At 38.4% G+C, this 20,797-nt stretch overlaps 6 protein-coding genes and 1 long non-coding RNA gene across 10 annotated transcripts; 2 read left to right on the top strand and 5 right to left on the bottom strand.

Annotated features, from left to right (window-relative positions):
• Nucleotides 1–79: 79 nt before the first annotated feature.
• Nucleotides 80–5,790, bottom strand: LOC108649392 (facilitated trehalose transporter Tret1). Of its 3 annotated transcripts, none has more exons than XM_030383954.2 (4): nt 5,563–5,790; nt 1,680–1,840; nt 1,207–1,620; nt 80–1,131 (listed from the first exon to the last, which is right to left on the bottom strand). In XM_030383954.2, the coding sequence occupies exons 2-4, from the start codon at nt 1,816–1,818 to the stop codon at nt 218–220; spliced, it is 1,467 nt and encodes a 488-aa protein (XP_030239814.1). In that variant the 5' UTR covers nt 1,819–1,840; nt 5,563–5,790; the 3' UTR covers nt 80–217. The 3 variants fall into 3 exon arrangements, with proteins under 3 accessions (XP_030239814.1, XP_089120299.1, XP_030239813.1); XM_089264173.1 differs by lacking the exon at nt 5,563–5,790 and adding an exon at nt 4,747–4,881; XM_030383953.2 differs by lacking the exon at nt 5,563–5,790 and adding an exon at nt 2,379–2,825.
• A 2,237-nt stretch (nt 5,791–8,027) lies between these two features.
• Nucleotides 8,028–10,028, top strand: LOC149092091 (uncharacterized). Its single transcript, XR_016196182.1, has 2 exons — nt 8,028–8,689; nt 8,743–10,028. It is a non-coding gene; the product is annotated as an uncharacterized LOC149092091 (long non-coding RNA).
• Nucleotides 8,851–16,240, bottom strand: LOC115562452 (trehalose transporter 1-like protein). 2 transcript variants are annotated; one of them, XM_030384040.2, is made up of 6 exons: nt 15,898–16,240; nt 11,762–11,873; nt 11,507–11,698; nt 10,386–10,571; nt 10,079–10,323; nt 8,851–10,014 (listed from the first exon to the last, which is right to left on the bottom strand). In XM_030384040.2, exons 1-6 carry the CDS (start codon nt 15,922–15,924, stop codon nt 9,244–9,246), a joined length of 1,533 nt encoding a protein of 510 aa, XP_030239900.1. In that variant the 5' UTR covers nt 15,925–16,240; the 3' UTR covers nt 8,851–9,243. The 2 variants fall into 2 exon arrangements, with proteins under 2 accessions (XP_030239900.1, XP_030239899.1); XM_030384039.2 differs by lacking the exon at nt 15,898–16,240 and adding an exon at nt 12,312–12,753.
• A 209-nt stretch (nt 16,241–16,449) lies between these two features.
• On the bottom strand, nt 16,450–17,267 carry glob3 (globin 3). Its single transcript, XM_030384052.2, has 3 exons — nt 16,977–17,267; nt 16,699–16,903; nt 16,450–16,644 (listed from the first exon to the last, which is right to left on the bottom strand). Exons 1-3 carry the CDS (start codon nt 17,186–17,188, stop codon nt 16,483–16,485), a joined length of 579 nt encoding a protein of 192 aa, XP_030239912.1. The 5' UTR covers nt 17,189–17,267; the 3' UTR covers nt 16,450–16,482.
• Nucleotides 17,268–17,336: 69 nt separating this feature from the next.
• Nucleotides 17,337–18,654, bottom strand: LOC115562459 (mitogen-activated protein kinase kinase kinase 7). Its single transcript, XM_030384049.2, has 5 exons — nt 18,399–18,654; nt 18,043–18,339; nt 17,811–17,981; nt 17,617–17,752; nt 17,337–17,545 (listed from the first exon to the last, which is right to left on the bottom strand). Exons 1-5 carry the CDS (start codon nt 18,435–18,437, stop codon nt 17,358–17,360), a joined length of 831 nt encoding a protein of 276 aa, XP_030239909.1. The 5' UTR covers nt 18,438–18,654; the 3' UTR covers nt 17,337–17,357.
• A 124-nt stretch (nt 18,655–18,778) lies between these two features.
• LOC115562439 (mitochondrial GTPase 1) lies at nt 18,779–19,938 on the top strand. The gene is made up of 2 exons (XM_030383969.2): nt 18,779–19,040; nt 19,109–19,938. Exons 1-2 carry the CDS (start codon nt 18,842–18,844, stop codon nt 19,873–19,875), a joined length of 966 nt encoding a protein of 321 aa, XP_030239829.2. The 5' UTR covers nt 18,779–18,841; the 3' UTR covers nt 19,876–19,938.
• Nucleotides 19,869–20,655, bottom strand: HP1c (Heterochromatin Protein 1c). The gene has a single exon (XM_030384051.2). It carries the CDS (start codon nt 20,653–20,655, stop codon nt 19,951–19,953), a length of 705 nt encoding a protein of 234 aa, XP_030239911.1. The 3' UTR covers nt 19,869–19,950.
• Between the last annotated feature and the right edge of the window lie 142 nt (nt 20,656–20,797).

Below are 20,797 nucleotides of genomic sequence, written 5' to 3'. Positions count from 1 at the left end.
AGCTCTTTTTGTAACATCCTCCCATTCTATTTTCTTTGAAAGTATTTCATACCCTTCTGTTATAAATTAAAGAGATGTGTACATCTTATAAGTTTTTATTTCAATGAAACAATAGTGTATAACAAATTAAAAATATTCTTATAAATAAATAATTAAATACTTGCGTACATGACTTAAGTATATAGGATCGGCAAGGCTCTGTACATTACAATTAAATCTATTTCTTGCTGCCCAGACGAACCTGAATCTGGTTCAGGCTCAAGCCCTTGGTCTCTATGACGATAAACATCACAAAGAAGAATGCGACTATGCAGAATCCGGAGAAGAGCCAGAATGCATAGTAGGAGCCAAGTGCATCGAGTGCCGGATAGTAGCGTGTGACCAGGAAGCCGAGAATCCAACAGGTGCTGGCGACCACAGAGGAGGCGGCTGACTTGATATTTGCCGGGAACATTTCACCGAGCACGGCCCAGGGCAGTGGACCGAAGCCCGTGCAGTAGACAATGTTGTAGATGATCAGTGCCGGCACTGGCAGCCAGAGCACACTGGAAATATCGCCCACGACCAGCTTCATGTAGAAGAACCCACCCAGGGCTGCCAGGCCGATGCTCATGACACTGGCCGAGATGAGCAGCAGCAGTTTTCTGCCCATCCGATCCACAACGATGGGCGTCAGGCCGGATGAGGCCACCTGCACGCAGCCAATAATGATGGTGGCAATGGCAGGATCCAGTCCAGTGTTGGCGCTGGCAAATATCGACTGGCTGTTGAAGAGCACCACATTGATGCCCGACAGCTGCTGGAAGCTGATGAGGCCGGCGCAAATGAGCAGCGCCTTACGATTGCTGCCCACCTTGACCAGATCCAGCATGTTGCCCTTGTTGGCCATGGCCTCCTCAACATTGGCCTGTATCACGGCCATCTCGTCGTGCACGCCCTCCGCGCTCTGGCCACGTAGAAACTGCAGGGAGCGCACAGCGGCTGTCTTGCGTCCCTTGCCGGCCAAATAGTACGGACTCTCGGGCATGAAGAAGAACACCACATCCGCGATGATGGGCACCACCAAACAGCCCCACTGCAGCGTTTGGTAGGACACAAACGGCCCAATGGCATAAGCATACAAAATGCCACCTAAACAAAGGGGAAGAAGCAGCACAAAGAGTTACTCAAGAGCATTGTACGCCTCATCCCAGTCTGGCTACTTACAAACAATGAAGAGCTGCATCAAAGAGCCGGTGGCACCGCGCACATTGTCTGTGGAGATCTCACCCACGTACATGGGCTGTGCGGTCATGACGAAGCCCACGCCGCAGCCCTGAATCACACGAGACAGATACAGTATCCAGACCTGGGAGGCGATCATGTTGAGCACGAAGGCGAGCACAAAGAAGACGCTGCTGGAGAGGAGCACCCACTTGCGTCCGATCCGATCCGCTAGTGGGCCGGCGATGAAGGGCGCCACCAGGGCACCAATTGCAATGAGCGATGATATATAGGCATCTTCCTCGGACGTTATGGGTCTGTCCAGGGGAGAGTCTGAGGTATCGTTACTCTTCAGTTTTGGTAAAATGGGCGAGGTCCAGCCCAGGCAGGTGCCCACCACAAAGGCGGACAAGTTGGCTAACAACCGGGGGAGTTGCAATTAGAGCAATGTTGCAGCACTGATGTCAACAACTCACCTGCCACAGCAGCCAGAAAGATGCGACCCGTCTTCACTGGTTCCATGTTGCGGGATATGCTGTCGCTCATCTGGAAGGAGCTTACTTCTGCGTAAGACTGTTCACGTTTCTCTCCCAGCTGGTTGCTCATTGTTGGCATCTGACTTGCTCACGTGTAGCAGCTGCAAGGGATCAAGAGTTCAGGCATTCAAATGAGATCGATGTCTATGTAAAGAATGTCGAAAACGCTTTCACACATTCCTCTATCAAGCACATTGCGCATACGCCGTGTTCGCACACAAATAAATCGTATTTATTTACGGAAGTCATTTCATTAATTTTTTTCCACACAGCACAGAAATATATTTTTGTTGCTTACTTTTTATAATCAAAAGTATTTAATTAACGTGTTTTCATTAAGCCAAACAAAACAAGCGAAAAAAGTCGATTAATTTTTTTTTTTTTCATATAAAAATACAATTGATGTGAAATCATTCTCTGAGCTTTGCTGCTTATAAAACTCTTAATGAGGCGTAGCCATAAATTACAAAATCAGTTTAATTGCATTCTGGACAACGCTAATAATGATTATTATAATTGTTATTATTATCTGTCCTACAATTGACACTTTCAATATAGACGAAAATATTTTATATCTCATATATTTTATATACTTTGTTTATTATCAGTTAAAATTAAATCTTCAAACCCGATTCTTACATTTAAATTTCAGATGAGTTCACTTGATATATGTCGAATCGAAACGAAAACAAGATCTGCGATCCGTAAGCCTTAAAACTGAGACTCGAAATGCTGAAGCGCACAGCGAATCACATGAATTTAAAGGTTTTTGATTTCGTCTTTTGGGGACCTGTATTAAAACCTTAAGTCAATATGAAATCAATGATGTGACGGTGTGTGTGTGTGTGTGTGTGTGAGTGAGAGACAAATGTAAGAGCGCATTATCTTATCAGAAATCCCCATAGCGCGATGGCACATCCATCTAGTACTCAATCATCGTTACGTTTGTATGTCCCGTTCGATTTCTGTTCTGCCCTGCTCAGCGCTCGGATCGATGCAACTAACTGCGACTACTGCCACTACTGGGAATTGACATTTTGAACACACAGCTCTGGGCTGTTGCGCCACTTGTGTGCATTTGCACTTGAACCGACCCAGGCGATAAGGCAACGATTCTCATCCAATCTCAATTTGTTTGCATAGCTCGACCCACTTCAGGCTTAAGTCGCCAGTTCGATGAGGGCACCTGTATGTGCATACATACGTACTATATATGTATGTAGGTAAGCACATACATACATCAATATACCTGCATATACCTGCTTATAAAAATCATGGGTCTAACAGGAATCAATCCACGTAATTTTTTAGTAATTTCCGTTAATTGTTTACGCTGCACTCGCCAGTGAAATTCGTCGAAAAAAATAATACAAAAACAAAACAAAACTAATAGTAATAATATTTTTTAGGGAGCTATTGACTTGATATTGTCATCAAAAACACTCAATTCATGTATGTAACCAACGTACGTGCATAGCTAGTTAGGGACCATCTGTAGGTATGTGTACAGATTATCTAACTAGTTAGATTATCAAACAATTTTTCCAAGTCAAGATTTATTTTTATTTTATTTATATCTCTTTAGGCATATATCAACATCAAGTTTATCTAAAGTTTTCCCAGATTTACAGCCTCGTTCCACTCCACACTTTAAATAGTCTTTGGTCTACCTCATTGATATGATAGTTGCCATTCTAGAGGTATATACAGTTATAGATTATGCCTACATAGTATTGAAGCTGAGTGTACCTCTAACAAAAATGTCATTTCTGTAGACGTTAACAAATTGAAGTAAGACAATGGGCAAATTGGGATTAGTCTACCGACTTGGCATTACTTAATCAGAATGATGTCTAAGTCTTCAATTCGAACAGCAACTGTCGGACATATAGTAGTTTCAATGCCCAGTCTAACAATTACCATGCCTTTGCTGCAAACTCTTTTCATTTGAATACAGAGTTAAGCTCAATCTTATGAGCTTGCTTAAAATAACAATAGAACTAATACTAACACTAAAAGTGTCAATATCCTATCCAATGCCCTATTTGAAGCTTAAAGTATGCAAAGTTGATTCACTTTATAAAAGTGGAACTGAAACTATTGGTATTAAGGGATTGAAGGAAGAGAGATTATGCGCATGTTCATGGCAGTATACGTATTAATATTTAATAATAGAAAGTTACTGTTCCATATTAATATATTCTACATACTCAGTACTAGAGTATCTGTTAGTCGCCTTATTATTAAATGATTTATATCAGCCCGGCAGATATACAATTAGTCCTAAATTATGTGATAGACATCAACATCATTACATTATTTATAACAGACATCCATAGTCTTATCAGCTGTGACACATTGACACAAATTGGGAATCAAGTAACCGTCAAAACTTCTTGATTAGCTGGCAACATATGGGCCGCTCTCGTCCAATTCTGTCGCCTGTGTCGCGAAATTCGGCTTTAATCAATAATATCTGTAGACATACATTGATAAAATTCAATATATGCCACTATTGCAGACGGTGGCAGACAAAACATGAAACATGTACTTGGATTTATTATATATGCACATATATAATTATTTGTATAGATAAAGTCGAGTGTTGTCTGTTTGCGACTTTCGAATATCAATTAATATTCGACTGCGACGTCATAAAAAAAAGGTTTTAAAAAATTTTGCAGATGAGGATTCATAAACTTTTATACCTTAAACTAACTTCTTCTCTTTTTCATAAAATTCATAAAATTTGTTTAAGGAAAAACTATACAAATTTTCTTTGGCAAAAACATATTCCTACAAAAATTTGTTTTTTTTTAAATTATAATAAAATTGTTTAATTTAAAACTATCAGTATTTCTGTTTCTATAAATAATCGTATTATTTTCATTTACTTTTACCAATGTTATAATTTGCTAAATTAAAAGCATTAAATTTGATTTGAATTTTTGTTCTATATTTGTTCTATGACTTATTTTCTTATGGCAAACATTCACTTTGTACTCACAAAATTATAACGATATAGAGCATTCAAAGGATATATAATCCTTATTAAAATAAAATATTTATGGAGCACTAAAAAATTGTCCTCTGAAAGTGGAGAGCCAGTGAATAGAAGACCATCGGCTACGACGTCAAATGAAAACTGTTGACCATGTTGAGCACTTGATCATGGCCCAAATGAAAATTGAAGTCGCCACACTCAAGAAGAACTTGTCGATTACCGTGTAGTCTGATAATAATGTTTGTAGGGTCTATGGTAACATTTTGTTTTTGTTTCATTTATTTTTTTTTTTTAACCTACAAAGTCACCTAGAGAATAATTTTAACCACTTAAAGTAGCTGAATGCATTCGATCAGCACTCAAATAATAAAGAAATAACAGTTGATCCTTTCCGACTACCAAATACTTGCTCAAGGTATTTTTGAAAGAGCAGCTCATATCATATATGGATATATCTTGTATAATCCTAGTTATAGCACTATTAAAGTTGATATATTGCTTAATTTTCCATGATTTTCCATTTCCATTCACTAGAACGTCCTAAACTCAAACCGATCTGTCACTTTCTCAACGAGCGTTTCAATAATATGCACTCTTTTATCTGGTTGTGATATTTTAAGTTCCGTATCTCTAGCTGATAATAGTGTTTGTGCTTTGCATAGGAAATAGTAATTATATGCAGAATATTAATTGATAAGGATATATTATAGTATTTTAATATATACGAATATACACATATAATCTTCTTACTGCCTGCACAAGCATACACTTCTTTCACATTAATTTATAAGTTAGATGATAACTCTGTTTATAGTTTACCCATTTTGCCAAACATTATTTGACTCACGACACGAAACAATAATATATTTTATATTTATGTTGATGATTTTTTTTATTTTTTTAACTTATTGATAGCTCGCGAGCTTAATTTTCTGTATATCGTCCAAAAAGTGGAGAACTGCAAATTTAGTTTATCACTTTAGCACTTAAGATCGTAGAGAACCGTTGTCAGTCGTTGTCGGGAATCGAATGTGAGCTTTGCGACGATTTTGTGGCTTTACTTTATTTAAAATATATTGAGCCGAGAATTTATGACAGAGGCACATTCGCAGTTCGGGTTTAGTTGTAGCCAGTGCGAGTAAGATAATAAGCACAAATAAACCATGTACGATCGCTATGGAGAATGCATATGTACATGCACATACATTGACACTCGCACACAGAGAGACAGAGAGAGGGAGAGGGAGAGAGAGTATAATAACTATTAAGCATATATTATATCGTATTATCGTCGGACTGGACGATCGTTGAACCGAGCTGCGCTTTTAAATTATTCTACTTTTTATTTTGTCATACTGCCGTTGAATAGTCTGCCCGGCGAATTGTCAATACAACAAAATCTAGTTACTACTAATGCAAAATTTTAATCGAATAGATAAACGAGAATTTGAAACTGTTTCAGAATTTTAATTTATGCTCCATAGACTTAGTTCCGTACACTTTGTTGCAAACATTTTTGATTTATCTTTTACGGCAAGCCAAAGTAAATAAACTAAAAATAGAATAACAAAAAAAAAGTGAGTGTACAACAAAATACCCTATACAGAAATTTAATATAAGTTTGATTGCGTCTTTTCTTTGGGTTCAACATACATAGATTTGATAACATGTAGTTGAGCTGAGGAAAATAACATACATTAAAATATCTTGGAGTGTTTCCTTGAATATATATATGTATATATTATAGTCCGATATATATGGTATAAGATAAGCCTGTATTGAATAAGCAACAGCACAGTTTTTCATAGAAAAAGTCATGACATCTCTATGATAAATTGTCGGATCCGTCAACAACAATGTTCGAGAATTTCTTCTAAAACTTTCCGTATGACACTATATATGCTGGAGAAGATCTGTAGAAATTTCATTCTATGGATAATACAAACTGGGTAGCATCTGTCTTACTTAACTAACATCAGAGGTATTATCATTATATAACAATATAATCATAAGATAATATATATGTATATTTATTACTTCCTGAAACTGTATAGCTTGCACTTTTTATATCCGATAGGAACATCAACAGTTTGTCATGAGCTTCCATGATATCACGGTAAGCCCTTTGGCCTTATGTTACAACGAACCAATAAAGAGGCAACTCATAGCTTTATCTCTAAAATTGATACAGATCAGGCTCATCTATATACTCTAGGTCTCAGTCTACTCGTAACGAAAAATATATTAAAATTTGGATACCCTCTACCGGGTTCGGGAAACAGTGTAAACCAAACGGCTTGAGGAAGTTAATTAATATGCAGCGTACAATTTGCTAGGGGGATTGACTTATTTAGTCGACGTTGCGCTACAGTTAAATTTCTCAACGAGACTCGTACGGATTTTAGGTATTATAAACGTGCGTGCCGACTAATTAAAATGACACCGATGTGGGCAATCAGTATGTTTCATTTGTTGTGCTTCTATGAATGGGAATTTATGTGCGTCATCACAGAGACGAGTTATTCCTGCCGGAATCGACTAAAGCACAAAATAAACAATTTAGTACAATCGATTGTAGGCACAAACTTTTATATGCTCGCATATAGATTTTTTGAAGAGGCTTGTTTAGCTATGGCATATGAGTACGAATTCCTGGAAAGGAAGACATTCGCACCTGACTTGATTGATTTTTCACGTTTGATTTTTTTTGGATTCTAAACTGGTTTTCCCAATTCAGTGGGGAATTAATTGAACTTTACTTTGCTTTGTTTGCAGTGCATTGATTTGTTAAAAAATGGTTATTCAGAGTAATGTAACCGCCTTTTTATACATATAATTTGGTTCTATAAGTAAGAGAGAATTAATTAAAAATTATACTAAAATGTATTTTTAAGAATCATTTTAATGTTGTCAAGGGTCGTACAGATTGCATTCGCCAACGGTTTTCACAAATGTTAGGTTAATCAGGATTTATGGCTATGTATATATATATATATTTATATCTTTTGTACATATTATTATTATATTAATAAGAGAAATTAAAATATATTTATAATTTTCTTTTCTTTCTTATTTTGATACTAAAAAGTTGTTTGATTAATATTTTCCCATAATTTTTTTTTTCAATAACTTTCTATATTTCCACATTGAAATTGCTCAACATTTAATTTTTAATCATATCTTATAGTATTTATTGTATTATAATATTATATTAAAATATTATATAACATGTAAAACTTTCTAGCTTCAAAAAATAGTTTTTTTTTTTTTTTTTTATATCTCAGTTTGTTTCCCCACATCTTTACAAGCAAATATCAATATTTGTCGTTCAGCTTGACTTAGGTCAGGTTTGTTGTTGACAGAGAAGCTTGTTAGCTTTGTAAATATTTGCCATTTTGGCAAATATATGAGTAACTCATTAGAAATATTTATTTTCTGAGCTATCATTGTCATTGCTGAGTGTTGAATAAATCAATCAATTCATTTGCCAGGCACCTGGGCAACTTTTTCCATAATCAGCCATAGTAAATATGATATCCAGTAAGCCGTTATCTATTTATATATTTTTATTGGCTCAAATGGAATTAGAGAACAACAACAACAACAACAACCTGTTACACCTGTGTGAACAGCCACCCGCTTTGGCCAGCTAAACGGGGGCTCCCAAATAGTGTTTCCTGATTCAACAGGAACACAAAACTAAAGTAATTAAATATTTGCATACGACAAAAAGAGAAAACGTTGAAGCAATTGATAAGTGGAACAACAACAACAACAACAACAACTGCTGCAATTGACGCTACCTGGCAGAGAATCAATTTGCGTCGGTGCGTCGATCTATCTATCTATCTATCGATCAATTGAAGGCCTTGCCAAACGAACGAAGGCCAAGTGCAAGGCCAGCGGGCATCGGCTTGTGATTGTAAACGGCGCCAATTGTGGGCGTGTCCAGCATGGAAAAAAGTAATCGGGTTTGTTATGACAGCCGTCGCTGATTAGCGGCTGCAGACTCTAAGGGGCGTTGCCATTGCATTGGCAGGCGCCAAATGCAGCCCATCGTAAGCGGCCGTTGGGTTATCGGCAGGGGCCAATGCATCAGCTCATGCATTACAACATGATTGAAGTGCTTTATTGGCAATATTATATACAGACACAGACAGACATTTCAAATATATACATACATATATATTTAAATATGTAAATAAATATAAGCACATGTCTTTACAGCCGCACACCTAACACACACATATACATATATATTTATATATATATATATTTACATAGAATTGATTACATAAAAAGTTAAGCGAATCTCTTTGAGTTGGCCGAGTACTTAGGAAATAATTGAACTACACTTAAGCAGAGAAATCATATGGATAAATGTTGTACATTTCGTGTGACACGCGGCGTATGCGTAATATGCGCCAGCCCCCTCTCTGGGCCCTGGCCAAGAGTGGACACATGGCGTATGTCCTTTAAATTCTCACACAAATCTCCCTTCTAATGTCCGCTGAGCCACGTTTGTATTTGACTGGAGCTTCGGCCCTTTGTTTCCACCACGGCTACGGCCACATAAACCGTTGCCAGGGCCATGCAGCCGGCAAAGAACCAGAACGTTATATCCGAACCCCACTCTGTTATCATGATGCCGAAGCATTTGGTCACCACAAACACGCACAGCCAGTTGGCCATGACCGTGAGCGCCACGGCGGTGGCGCGGACATCGGGCATGAAGAGCTCGCCCATCATCAGCCACGGTATGGGTCCGTAGCCCACCGAGAAGGTAATGATGAACAGCACCATGCAGAGCAACGGCAGCCAGCCAATGTGGGAGACATCCTTGCCGCTGTCCTTCATGTCAAAGTAGGCGCCCAGTATGGCCAGGCAAATGGTCATCACGGTGCTGCTGAAGAGCAGCAACATCTTGCGGCCGGCTCGTTCGATCAGCAGCGATGAGGTCAGCGTCATGATCACCTGCACCACGCCCACAATGATGGAGCAAATGGAGGCGTCCAGGCTGCTGCCGGCCGACTTGAATATGGATTCCGTGTAGAATATGACCGCATTGATGCCCGAGAATTGCTGGAAGAACATCAGCAGGATGGAAATGATGAGTCCATTGCGTGCACCACGATTGGTGAACAGGTCCAGGAACGATGCATCTGCGCCCGTCTGATCCAAGTCGTTTTGTATGACCTGAATGGCGCTGCGCGAGTCACAGTAGCGACCCCACAGCCACTTGAGAGACAACGCTGCCTCCGCGCGACGACCCTGCCAACGGAATCGGTGAAGACAATGAGTTTGCAGGGAAATATCATGTTGTGCAACGTCTCACCTTCTTCAGCAGGTAAACAGGTGTCTCTGGCAGCATGACCATACCCAGGAGCAGAGCAATCGGCACAAAGAGGCACAGAATGCTGAGCGTAGTCCACGAGACCATGGAGCCGACAACATATATAAAGAGTATGCCCATGGTGAGCAGCAGCTGGAAGAGCGTGCCCAGCGTGCCGCGAATACTAGTCTCAGCTATCTCCGAGATGTACATGGGCGCCACCACGCAAAAGCTGCCCGTCGATATGCCTAAGGGAAGTCGAAGAGAAATTGTCATGCAAATGAATCGATGGATGAGTTAATGAACTTACCAATTAGAAAGCGGCCAAAGTACAGCCAACCGGCTGACTTGGCAAAGCTGATCGATAGCCAGGCCAAAATGAACGGGACATCCATCGCCATTGCCGTGTAACGTCTGCCAATTGCGTCGGCTATATAGCCCGTGGGCAGGGCGCCCAAGAAGGCGCCGATGGCCAGCAGTGAACTAACCCAAGTCTCTGCAAGTAAACAGCGCAAAAATCAATTATCATCAATCTACACGTGCAGGACTGTGTGGATTGATCAACTGAACGATCGGCCTGAATGATGATTGATTGCTGGTTAATGATCGAATATAACAAATCAATTTGTAGTTGAAACTATTAGCATCATATTATCATGATCAATATATACTGTTTGCTCTGATTGATTGAATGATTGAGAATCAAAAGATTAACATCAAACAGCTCTTAGGATATCGAAATTTTCAGTTCTGGGAGTAAGCTCTTATATAAGAGAAACGACTATCATCGAACTACAAATCTGACTGATTGATGATCAGTGCTCAGCTTTTCATGGAGTGAAAAGATAAACAGAAGTTGCCTGACCTGCAAGTTCATGTATGCATTGATGGAAACAAATTATCCTATGGCAATGCTACTTTATCATTTATAGGTATTTCGTCTGAAATGGTATACTTGTATGAACCAATTTAATGTTCTTTCATTTGAAAGCTCTTCAATAGAGTTTAAGGCAAATAAATGTTTTGAGTGGTGACATCAATGAACTTACGGCGATTAGAAATTGACTCACACGACAATTAATGCATTAAGCACAAAGTTATTGCTATACCGTTATATTGTCTAATAATATATTTGTCATAAGTAAAGGAAAGTAGAAGACGTCAATTTGATATGGGTCCCAGCTAAGGTTCTGTTTGCTTATTTGCTAACTCTCAGATCAATTTCCTGATAATGATTTTGGAGATCCAATCGCTTTTTAATACACATTAAAAAACTTCCACATGTTACTGTTATAGCTTGTATATTTCATGACGATAAGTGTATAAATTCTTCGAGTACGCCCTGTGATATCAAATAAACTCAGAGTAAAGTCATAAATTGCCCCCGATTATACTTTTATGTGCAACCATAGCGATATAAAAGAAACTTACGCTGGGCAACAGTTAGTTGTAGTTGATCATCGTGCGGCAAGGGCGGGCTAATTGGGCTAGTCTCGTTGCCAGTGGAGTTGCTCGGAGTTACTATTGTACTGTTATTGTACTGTACCACGGGTGCACTGATTTGAGGCAGCACGGGACTGGTCCAGGCCAAGGCAGTGCCCGCAGCAACAGCGCCCAGGCAAACTGTGAAGATATAGAGCACAGTTATGAGATAATTTGTTGAAATTCTCGATTGAATGGTCTTACTGATAAGTGCTGCTATATATTGGCGGGTCTTTGAGGTCTTCACGACACCATCCAGTGGATCATACAGCATTGGATTGTGTGACATGCCATCATTATCCTCTTGGCTAACGGTCTGATAAAGAAAGAGAGAGAGAGAAACGACATTAAGATTGTTTTGTCAATTCAGTTCGGAGGTGAATCTATTTGTGTATCCGCCCTCACGTGGCTTGTTACAAACTAGGCCAAGAGAACCCAGCCTCTGCACAAGATGGGGTTAGGCATTGTGGGCCATTTCATCAAGGCAGTATGGTCTACAATGAAGAGTATTTATGGCAGCATAATATTGCTTACAGCTCTTAAGAACTCCCGGTTGCCCAGCAAAGAGCAATTGGAGGTCAAAATTCGACGGCGCAGACGAATACGCAAAAGATAATACAAATATAGAGGCAGATCCAACAGAATTTGTGTGTGTGTGTGTGTGTGTTTATATTTAAAAAAGAAGGTGTGTTCATTTGAATGTTTTGATATTTGCGGCACTAGAATTAGAATCATAGCAACGTTTGGCCTTTACCTGCCACCAGCGCGCCATGGCGCCCACAACTTTATCCGAGTCCATTGTAGGGTTTATCCGAAATAAAATAAAATATCCCGAAACGCGTTACATAAACACAGCACGACTAACGACTTCAAATTATTATCTATTTATATATATATTTATTTATATATATTATCTGTATATGTGTATTCTTTTTTGATATTTGTGCATTAATTTCATTTAAACTTTTCTATAGATATCCGCATCGAAATGTCTTTTTCGCTAAATTTAGTTGACGCCTCGTCTCGAGTGTTTTGGTCCGTACGGTCAACACAGTTGGAGAAGACTGTTTCGGCGACTCTTCGAAAAGCGAATTTTCTTCTCGTTTCTTGAGGTATTTGCGGGGCTTCTATTTTTGCTGCTACCCTAAAGATGCCAAGGCATCTGCTCTTAATGAGCATATATGTAACACGCAAACAATTCAATTCATTTGGTTTTAAGATAAAAGTTGGTGCGGGAAAACAGAGAGATTAGACATAAGTGTATTACTATTGTTAATAATAACTAAGTTTGACTTTACTAAACTTACTTTATTTACTAGGAAATATATTTAATTTTAAAAATTGATGAACATATATTTTTTGCTTTTAGACAGTGTATTTCATATTTGTTGCAAAAAAAAATATTTATTTTGCATTGTTTTGCCAACAAAAGTGCAGTACATTTAAAATTTGACGTCAGACACAACAGAACAGTGCATCGTCTATATTCTTTGGGAGTCCAAAGGTGTAAGATAAAAGAGAGAATTCGTAGTTTAAGAAAGCAAAAGTAAAAGCAACTACGAAGTTCCCTCGGTCATAAATCATCATGTCTAAAATAATAAATATTCATAAATCTTTTATTGCCGCAGCTGCAAAACAAACAAAAAAAATTCAAAAAAATTCTAAACGATTTCATAATAAACATATGCTCAGAGAAATGTTACGCATACGTCGCTTAGTCCAAGCAAACAAACACTTCCTGTAAGCTCTATAAAAAATTGCGTTGCTGTTGCACTTGCCAAAAATGCATTCGACGACAACCAAATGCGTCAGGTAAAAGCATTTGAAATCATACACTTAAACTTACATGTGCATACACACATACATGCACAAATACATGTATGCCTGTATAAATAGTGGAAAATACGTATGTGAATACATAATTAGAATTTGTTTTGAGCAGATCCGCTTAATAGCTGAGTACAAAATACAAAATTGAAAACAAATCATTTTTTTCAGCCATACCAGAAATATAAAAAAATAAATAACTATCTAAGTGTTAAATTGAAATCCTTTTCAGGAATGCAAACGAACACTTCAGCTGTTATCAAAACTGAATTTTTAATTAGAAAATACTTATACTACGCAAACGTAATTGCATTTAATGGCGTCAATTGCAATTCAAATGCCAAATAAACCTGTCGCCATAATGACAACAACAGGTCGCTCAGCAATAGAAGGAGCGAGCGAGAGAGAGAGAGAGAGAGTGAGTGTGTGTTTGAGGGGTAGAGCCTATGCATTTGCCGAGCAAAGAGTCAGACACACCCACCCACCACTAGGCAAAAGAGGCGCATCACATGCTAATTAGTTTTGCGCTGTTTGCTTTGCTCTGTTTACATTTTGCCGATTCCCCTTTACCGATGGCCCAATGTCAAGTGCAATCGTTGGCAGCAACAGCAGCAGCATCGGCATCGGCATCGGCATCGACATCCACAGCGACATAGCGCAGTCGGCAATCGGCCGTGCTCTTGGCGCCGATGCGCCTCGTGCGCACGAAGACGCAACGAAGGCTCGTCGTCGTTTGCTTTCGTGCGCTCAGGAAGGGCTTGCTTTGCAATTTATTGTATGAGCGCCCAGTGGCTCTGTGGGGAATGACGATTAGGAATGTCGTAAAAAAATACGTTTCTATTTGCATTGACGGGCAGAGAGTCAATTAGAAATTCAACTGCAGTTTTACCTGAAGGTGTGTACCAGATAATCGAACGCAAGCATACAATCACTTAGAATTTATTTCATAAAACAAAAACAACTTTTTATTGCTAGATGGCATTTTTAAGCAATATATGTATGTGACGTTTGCAATTGTGTATGTAAGTATGTACATTTGTGCATGTGTATGTAAGTATGTAAACGTCTGTTTGCGTGGGCTTGTAAGATCTACTGGTGATAGGCCAGCGTATATAATCCAAGCTAAATTTCTTTTGATGTGTGTAAAATTTTGGGCGTTCACATATAAAATTGATAAGTCTTTTATACAAAATCAGCTATTTCCCATGGGGCATACACAAAAATATTTCTATACTTTATCAATTGAACCTTCACACCTTTCAAATTTCGCATATGTAACTCAGCGGCGAATGAGAAGCACGGACAGATCGAGCATTCCACAAAAACCAATGTACTCTCTTAACTGCGTGAACGTGTATAACGATAATGATTCGCTATTCTATAATATAGATTTGAGAAATGCATTATTTATGGAAAGTGCGTTGGCCATGATATGGACCTAAATGGACATGTAAATATTATTGTTGCTTCGCAGATTGCTCGACAGCTCCCATAAGCAAGATAAAAATGTCCGGTCCGGGAAACATAAACAAGCGAGTGATAGGATCCAGAGCAAAAGCTCTGCAAAGTGTAAACATACAAGTTGATAAAATAAACAATATTTTGTTATTAATAAATGTTTGACAAAAGTTTCACACAGACAAAAATATAATTACGTTTTGCCATAATTACTTTTAGCAGTAAAGGATAAAGCAGTAACTAGAAAATCAATAAAAATGCAAAGCTGAGCGATGAATGAACAATGTACGATAATCAATCAATCGTCATAATCAAAGGTCTTGAATCATTCATTATCGAAAGTCAGTCAGTTCACACGTGAACTCACGCATTCTGATTGTGCTTCTATTTCACATGAGATAACCTTTCTTGTTTCGGGAATCATAAAAGTGTTTAAAGCAAGGGTATGCCCAGCCGTGGCATACCCAGTACCTTAGTATAATCTATGGAATAATATTATGTGCAAACACGTATTCAAAGGTGAGTTATACCTAGGGTGCTTCTAGGCTAGTAATACCTTCATGACTCTGAACAGAATGCAAACGAAATAAAAATACTTATAAAATAAACATAAAACGAAATGTAGGGCACTCATTGCCCTAGGAATTTGTATTGGATGACGTTTTGAAAATTTATGAAATCTGATAGCTCGACGTTATAAATTACATTTTGAAATTTTCGGCGCAAGTTGCTAGCCTAGATTTGGCGATTTGGTTGAAGTGCTTAAGATAAGATATCTAACGTAATCTGTGTAATAAATTTGCTTATAGATTGTAGACTATTTGGAAAATAATACTATTTAACAGTTTTCATACTCCATTAATACAGTCAATTTAGCAGAGCTAAGCATAGCATACTTTTAAGTGACCTATTCATATGGATAAAAACCATTATTTAAACAGGCTTGTTACTACCTAACATGTTGAACATATGGATAAAAAACTAAAACTTGTTTTTTTGGCTAAAAATATTCACATTTAAATTGTAAATCCTTTTGAGTTTACATTTACTCATACCTTTTTAATATCCTCTGTCGCGACCATAGTTAATGTAAAGTATACGAACTTATTTCAAATATTATTATTATTTGTTATTTTTTTTGCAAGTTTTGATAGTTGGCTGTTTTCTTCTTCTTTTTAAACGAATTAGATTTTGTTCAGCTCAAATTTAATGGGAAACGTTTTAAGTAGCGAGACGTGTGGATGGGCGCATTGAGCGCACAAACAAAACTGAATTTCTCAAAGGAAACGCGCTTAATGGCAGAGCTAAATGAAAACGCAGCCAAGACTCGCGTAAAGCGTCGACTGCGATGTCGCGTCGTCAATTGATACATATCGCAGCAGCGGCAGCGTAAGCAGCAGCAGCAGAGGCACAGAGGCAGCAGTAGCGACAGCAGCAGTGGCAGCGACGTCAGCGTTGGCAATGCGCCGCCGATAGCGCTATTTTGTATTGACTTGGGCGACCCGCCACTCGGTTTGCTGGATGATGGCATATATGTGGATCTATTGCAGATTGATCGAGCGCTAAAAACCCGGATGGATATGAATTTAAGTGAAAATCAATTGCGGTTCTATGAGGCGTATGAGTGATTTCATAATTTATTATTCTTCATCGCTTGCATCGCGCTTAAATAAACTATTCGATTTTTCGGGCTGATCGAACTGAAACTTCTCCAAAAGCCGTTGAAAGCCGCTCTCCAACGAAGCCGAACTAACGTCCTTCAGCTTTTCCAGCACATATTGAATTAGATCTTCTAACAGCATCTGTAAATGGGTTAATATAATCCGAAATTCCTAGCAAATGAACAATAATTATACCTTCATATGAATTAGAGAAACCTGACAACGGCTGTGTATATTATGATTGTCGAAGAGCATATTTTGAAAGAATACCGGATCGTTCTGTTCGATTACGGCATTTATATAGCGCATGAAAGCCAAACTATGTCCATGCAAACGATGCATATCCAATTTACCATTTATCCGAAAATTGTCAGTAACTTTATAATTTTCCATCAGATATCTACGGAATTGATATTAGTGCAGATTTTTATTTTTTAATTTGGATAAGCAAATCTTTAAGTGGTTTTTCTTACTCAAAGTAAATTTCTTTTCCATAGCGACGCTCGAAAGGTTTAATTAGTTTCCAGGCCTGTCTTAAAGCCAACCTCTCATTAAGCGTAAAACCGCACTCATCATATATAGGCCCCACTTTAAATTCTGGCAATGCTTTCGGAAATATGGATGCCACATCGATACTACTAGAGTCATCTTGGCTTACATTTGATTTAATTGAAATTTTACTCATTTCGCAAATTTTTTAGTGTAATTGTATTTCAAAATAGAAAAAATGAGAATATATGCATTGAGCTTATGAAAATATTGTGTTGAATAATTGTCAAAGGTAAATAAATAATGACTCAATAATAAAGGAACATGTGAGTATAATAAAATATTGTACGAAAACAAAGTACACATCATTCCAGGGTTGACATTTTCTTTTGCAAGCTGAGCTGCTCAACGACTATAGGGTATTCACTTAGCACATCAATAATTTGAGTCATGGAATAACGTTCATTTGGATCGGCACTCCAGCAGCTGGTCAATAGTTTCTTTATTTTTTCCGGACAAGAAATATTTATATCATCCAAGGAAGGTCTTTCGCCTAAAACGAAGTAATTTTATTGTCATTATATTTTGTATTTTGACTTTTTTATATCGTATCGTAGTCCATACCATCTAGAACTGCTTTGGATATTTTTAGGTTCATGTCATAGCTATTATACGGTTTAACTCGCGATAACATTTCCCACAAAGTTATTGCATAGCTGTAAACGTCACATTTCTCGGTATATTTTTTACCTATAAAAACCTATAAATGATAAAATTGCACATATTAGATTCTTAATGTGTGAAAGTGGAATAGGTACCTCTGGTGCCATATAAGTAGCAGTGCCCTTATTATTTGTCATCGATGCACTCAGGGATCTCGCGAACGAAAATTCACAAATCTTCACATGTCGATAACTATCACATAGCAAAATATGGTACGGTCTAATATCACGGTGAATCAGCTTCTTGGAATGCATGTATTGAATGCCCTATAAATTAATATATGTTCATATAATCAAGGTATACTATTTAATATATTATAATATATACCTTAGCTATCTGAAGAGCCCAGTTTATAACATGAGCTATCTCATATATTATCTGTTCGGAATATATCAAATTTTCTAGAGATCCGCCATCCACCAGTTCCATTACCAGGTAAAGAGTATTGTCCTTGATTGCAGTACCATGTAAAAACACGATATTTTCATGATTTGCGCGTGAAAGTTCTCTGATCTCGTAATCAGTAGACTTGTTTATATTTTGTACAAATATTTCCTTCACAGCAACATCTTTTGTGTGCCATCTAGCCTTAAACACTTTTCCGTTATTTCCTTCCCCAAGTACCTAGTTCCAGAAATAAGCATGAAAAATCTATTAAATCAGATGTAGACTTTTTATATTACCTCACCAAGTCTTAAGTCATCAGCCTTTATAGAATGCATGTTTGGTTTTCAAACAAAAAATATTTTGCTGATATCTGAAGGAAGATAAGAGATATGCCGATTTGTGCTGTCCAATTATTTGCAAAGTGGAAAAACATTAATTTATATGAGTATTATATTATTAACCAATATATAAAATTGCGTTAATCAAATACCTTTTTAATTGCGTGTTATAATATTTAAAAATTTGTAATATAAAAAAAAACGGCTCTTTAACATCGGTCAAATTGCTTTTTGCAAATATTTTCATTATCAGCACCTCAATGCTGCAAATTTCCATTTAAAATATCGAAAATCAAGTGCAATGTATTAATCGATAACACACGTGCATACCAATCTCGATTGCTAAATGGACAACTGTTACGTCACAGCAAACAGCTGTTATTGCCGCTAAGAACGTAAACATGTCGGTGGTGAATCCTTTTCGGACTGTATTTCGTTTACCAAGTCGAAACCAGCGCGTCAACTGGTTTCCCGGCCACATGACCAAGGGTATGCGACAAATACAACAAAGGCTACGTAACGTAGATTGCATTGTTGAAATACATGACGCGCGAATTCCTATAGCCGGTCGAAATTCACAATTCTTTGATACTATAACGGGTAGGCAAATCAAATATCTGTCAAATAATCGTAATAAATTAAACACATTCCGTTTGCTCCTCCTATAGGCAATGGCACAAAGCCCCATATATTAGTATTGAATAAGATCGATCTCCTAGGAGGCAAGCAACAACGTGGTATACTCAAGCAGCTTCGTGCACATCAGCCTGCGCTGAAACATATTCTCTTTACCAATTGCAAAGATCAGCGTAACACTGGCGTATTGGACATATTGCCGCTGGCAACCAAGCTAGTGGGAGAGAGTAGTAGATTCAATAGAGCACAAAGTGCCGATCACAATATTATGATAATTGGAGTGCCTAATGTGGGCAAGAGCAGCATCATTAATGTACTGCGAAATGTGCACCTCAAAAAACGCAGTGCGGCACGCGTTGGAGCTGAGGCCGGTATAACGCGATCCGTTGGTGAACGTATAAAAATCCAGGAACAGCCACCTGTCTATATGATAGACACTCCCGGTATACTGCAACCGTCAATCGCAGATGATGAAATGGGCATGAAGTTGGCACTGGTGGGTTGTCTGCCAGATCATATCGTTGGCGAGGACTTGATAGCCGACTATCTACTATACTGGCTAAATAAGCACAAGCGCTATGAATATGTGAAACTGCTTGGTCTACACTCCGGTCCCAGCGACAACATTAGCGCCGTGCTGGCCGAATATGCTCAGCAACAGGCCATGTTTCATCGCGTCAAGCAATACAATGGCCAGGTGGAGGTGATGACCAATTTATTGGCAGCTGCACGCAAATTCATAAGCGTCTTTCGTACTGGACAGCTGGGAGCTATTAACTTAGACGAAGAATCTAATTAGTTAATTGAAATTGTATTTTAATGGTTATAATGTAATTACAAAAGTACTTTAATGTCTAGTCAATTGAATCTTGTATCAATTGTCGACCATTGGGACATCAATGGCAATGTTACCCACACCCGGTACGGGTATGGAATAGGAAACACCAACATTGTCCATTTCGGTATCTGGCGCAGTCTCTTGCTGAACGGGCACATCAATAGGTATCTGCTTTGGTTCCATCTGCGGCAGCTGCTCGGAATCCACATTACATATGGTTGGCTCCACTGCATCCGAAGGAGCACTGCTGACAGCATAGCCTGTTTGCGCCGCTGTCGCACGTAGCTCTTCGGGCACGCCTTGCATACGTTTATTTATGTAGCCGGTGTAAGGAGCCATCTTCTGATAGTATTCGATGAGCATTTCTGGATTTTTCTCGGTTACCTGGCTGCTTGACACCAGATCGAACTCATCACAAAATTGCCATCTGACGAGATATTTGATTTCACCAGTTACATCTGTAGCTCCCATAATCTCTGCCAGTTCCAAACCACGTTCATATCCGCGCGGCTTCTGTATTTCCTCACATTTTGGTTTCTTTTCGCCGCGCTTCTTGGATTTCGCTCGCGACTCCTCAAACTTTTGTATGAGTGCGGGGCAATCGCAGTTTTCCTCTGGCTCCCAGGTATTATCGCCGGATGGATAGCCACGCCATTTAATAAAGTATTCTACTTTACCATCAGAAGTGATGCGCTTGTCTACGATGCGCTCAACAACAAAATTCGGTTCATTTTTTACCATTGCAATGAAAATTTATATTCGCGTTTGTTTTCGTTTACAATTTGCGTTTATGTGTATGTGTTCGCTTGTGATACGAAACAATATATCGATGTATTGCACACGACGATTATTCAGCATTCTCGAAGGTCGATTGGACTCGCTG

This window comes from Drosophila navojoa, chromosome 2, assembly GCF_054131105.1.
Source record: "Drosophila navojoa isolate 15081-1374.11 chromosome 2, UAZ_NAV_1.0, whole genome shotgun sequence".
Taxonomy (NCBI): Eukaryota; Metazoa; Arthropoda; class Insecta; order Diptera; family Drosophilidae; genus Drosophila; species Drosophila navojoa.
Note: the sequence above shows the minus strand (reverse complement) of the source record. Positions and strands in the feature narration are given on the sequence as shown.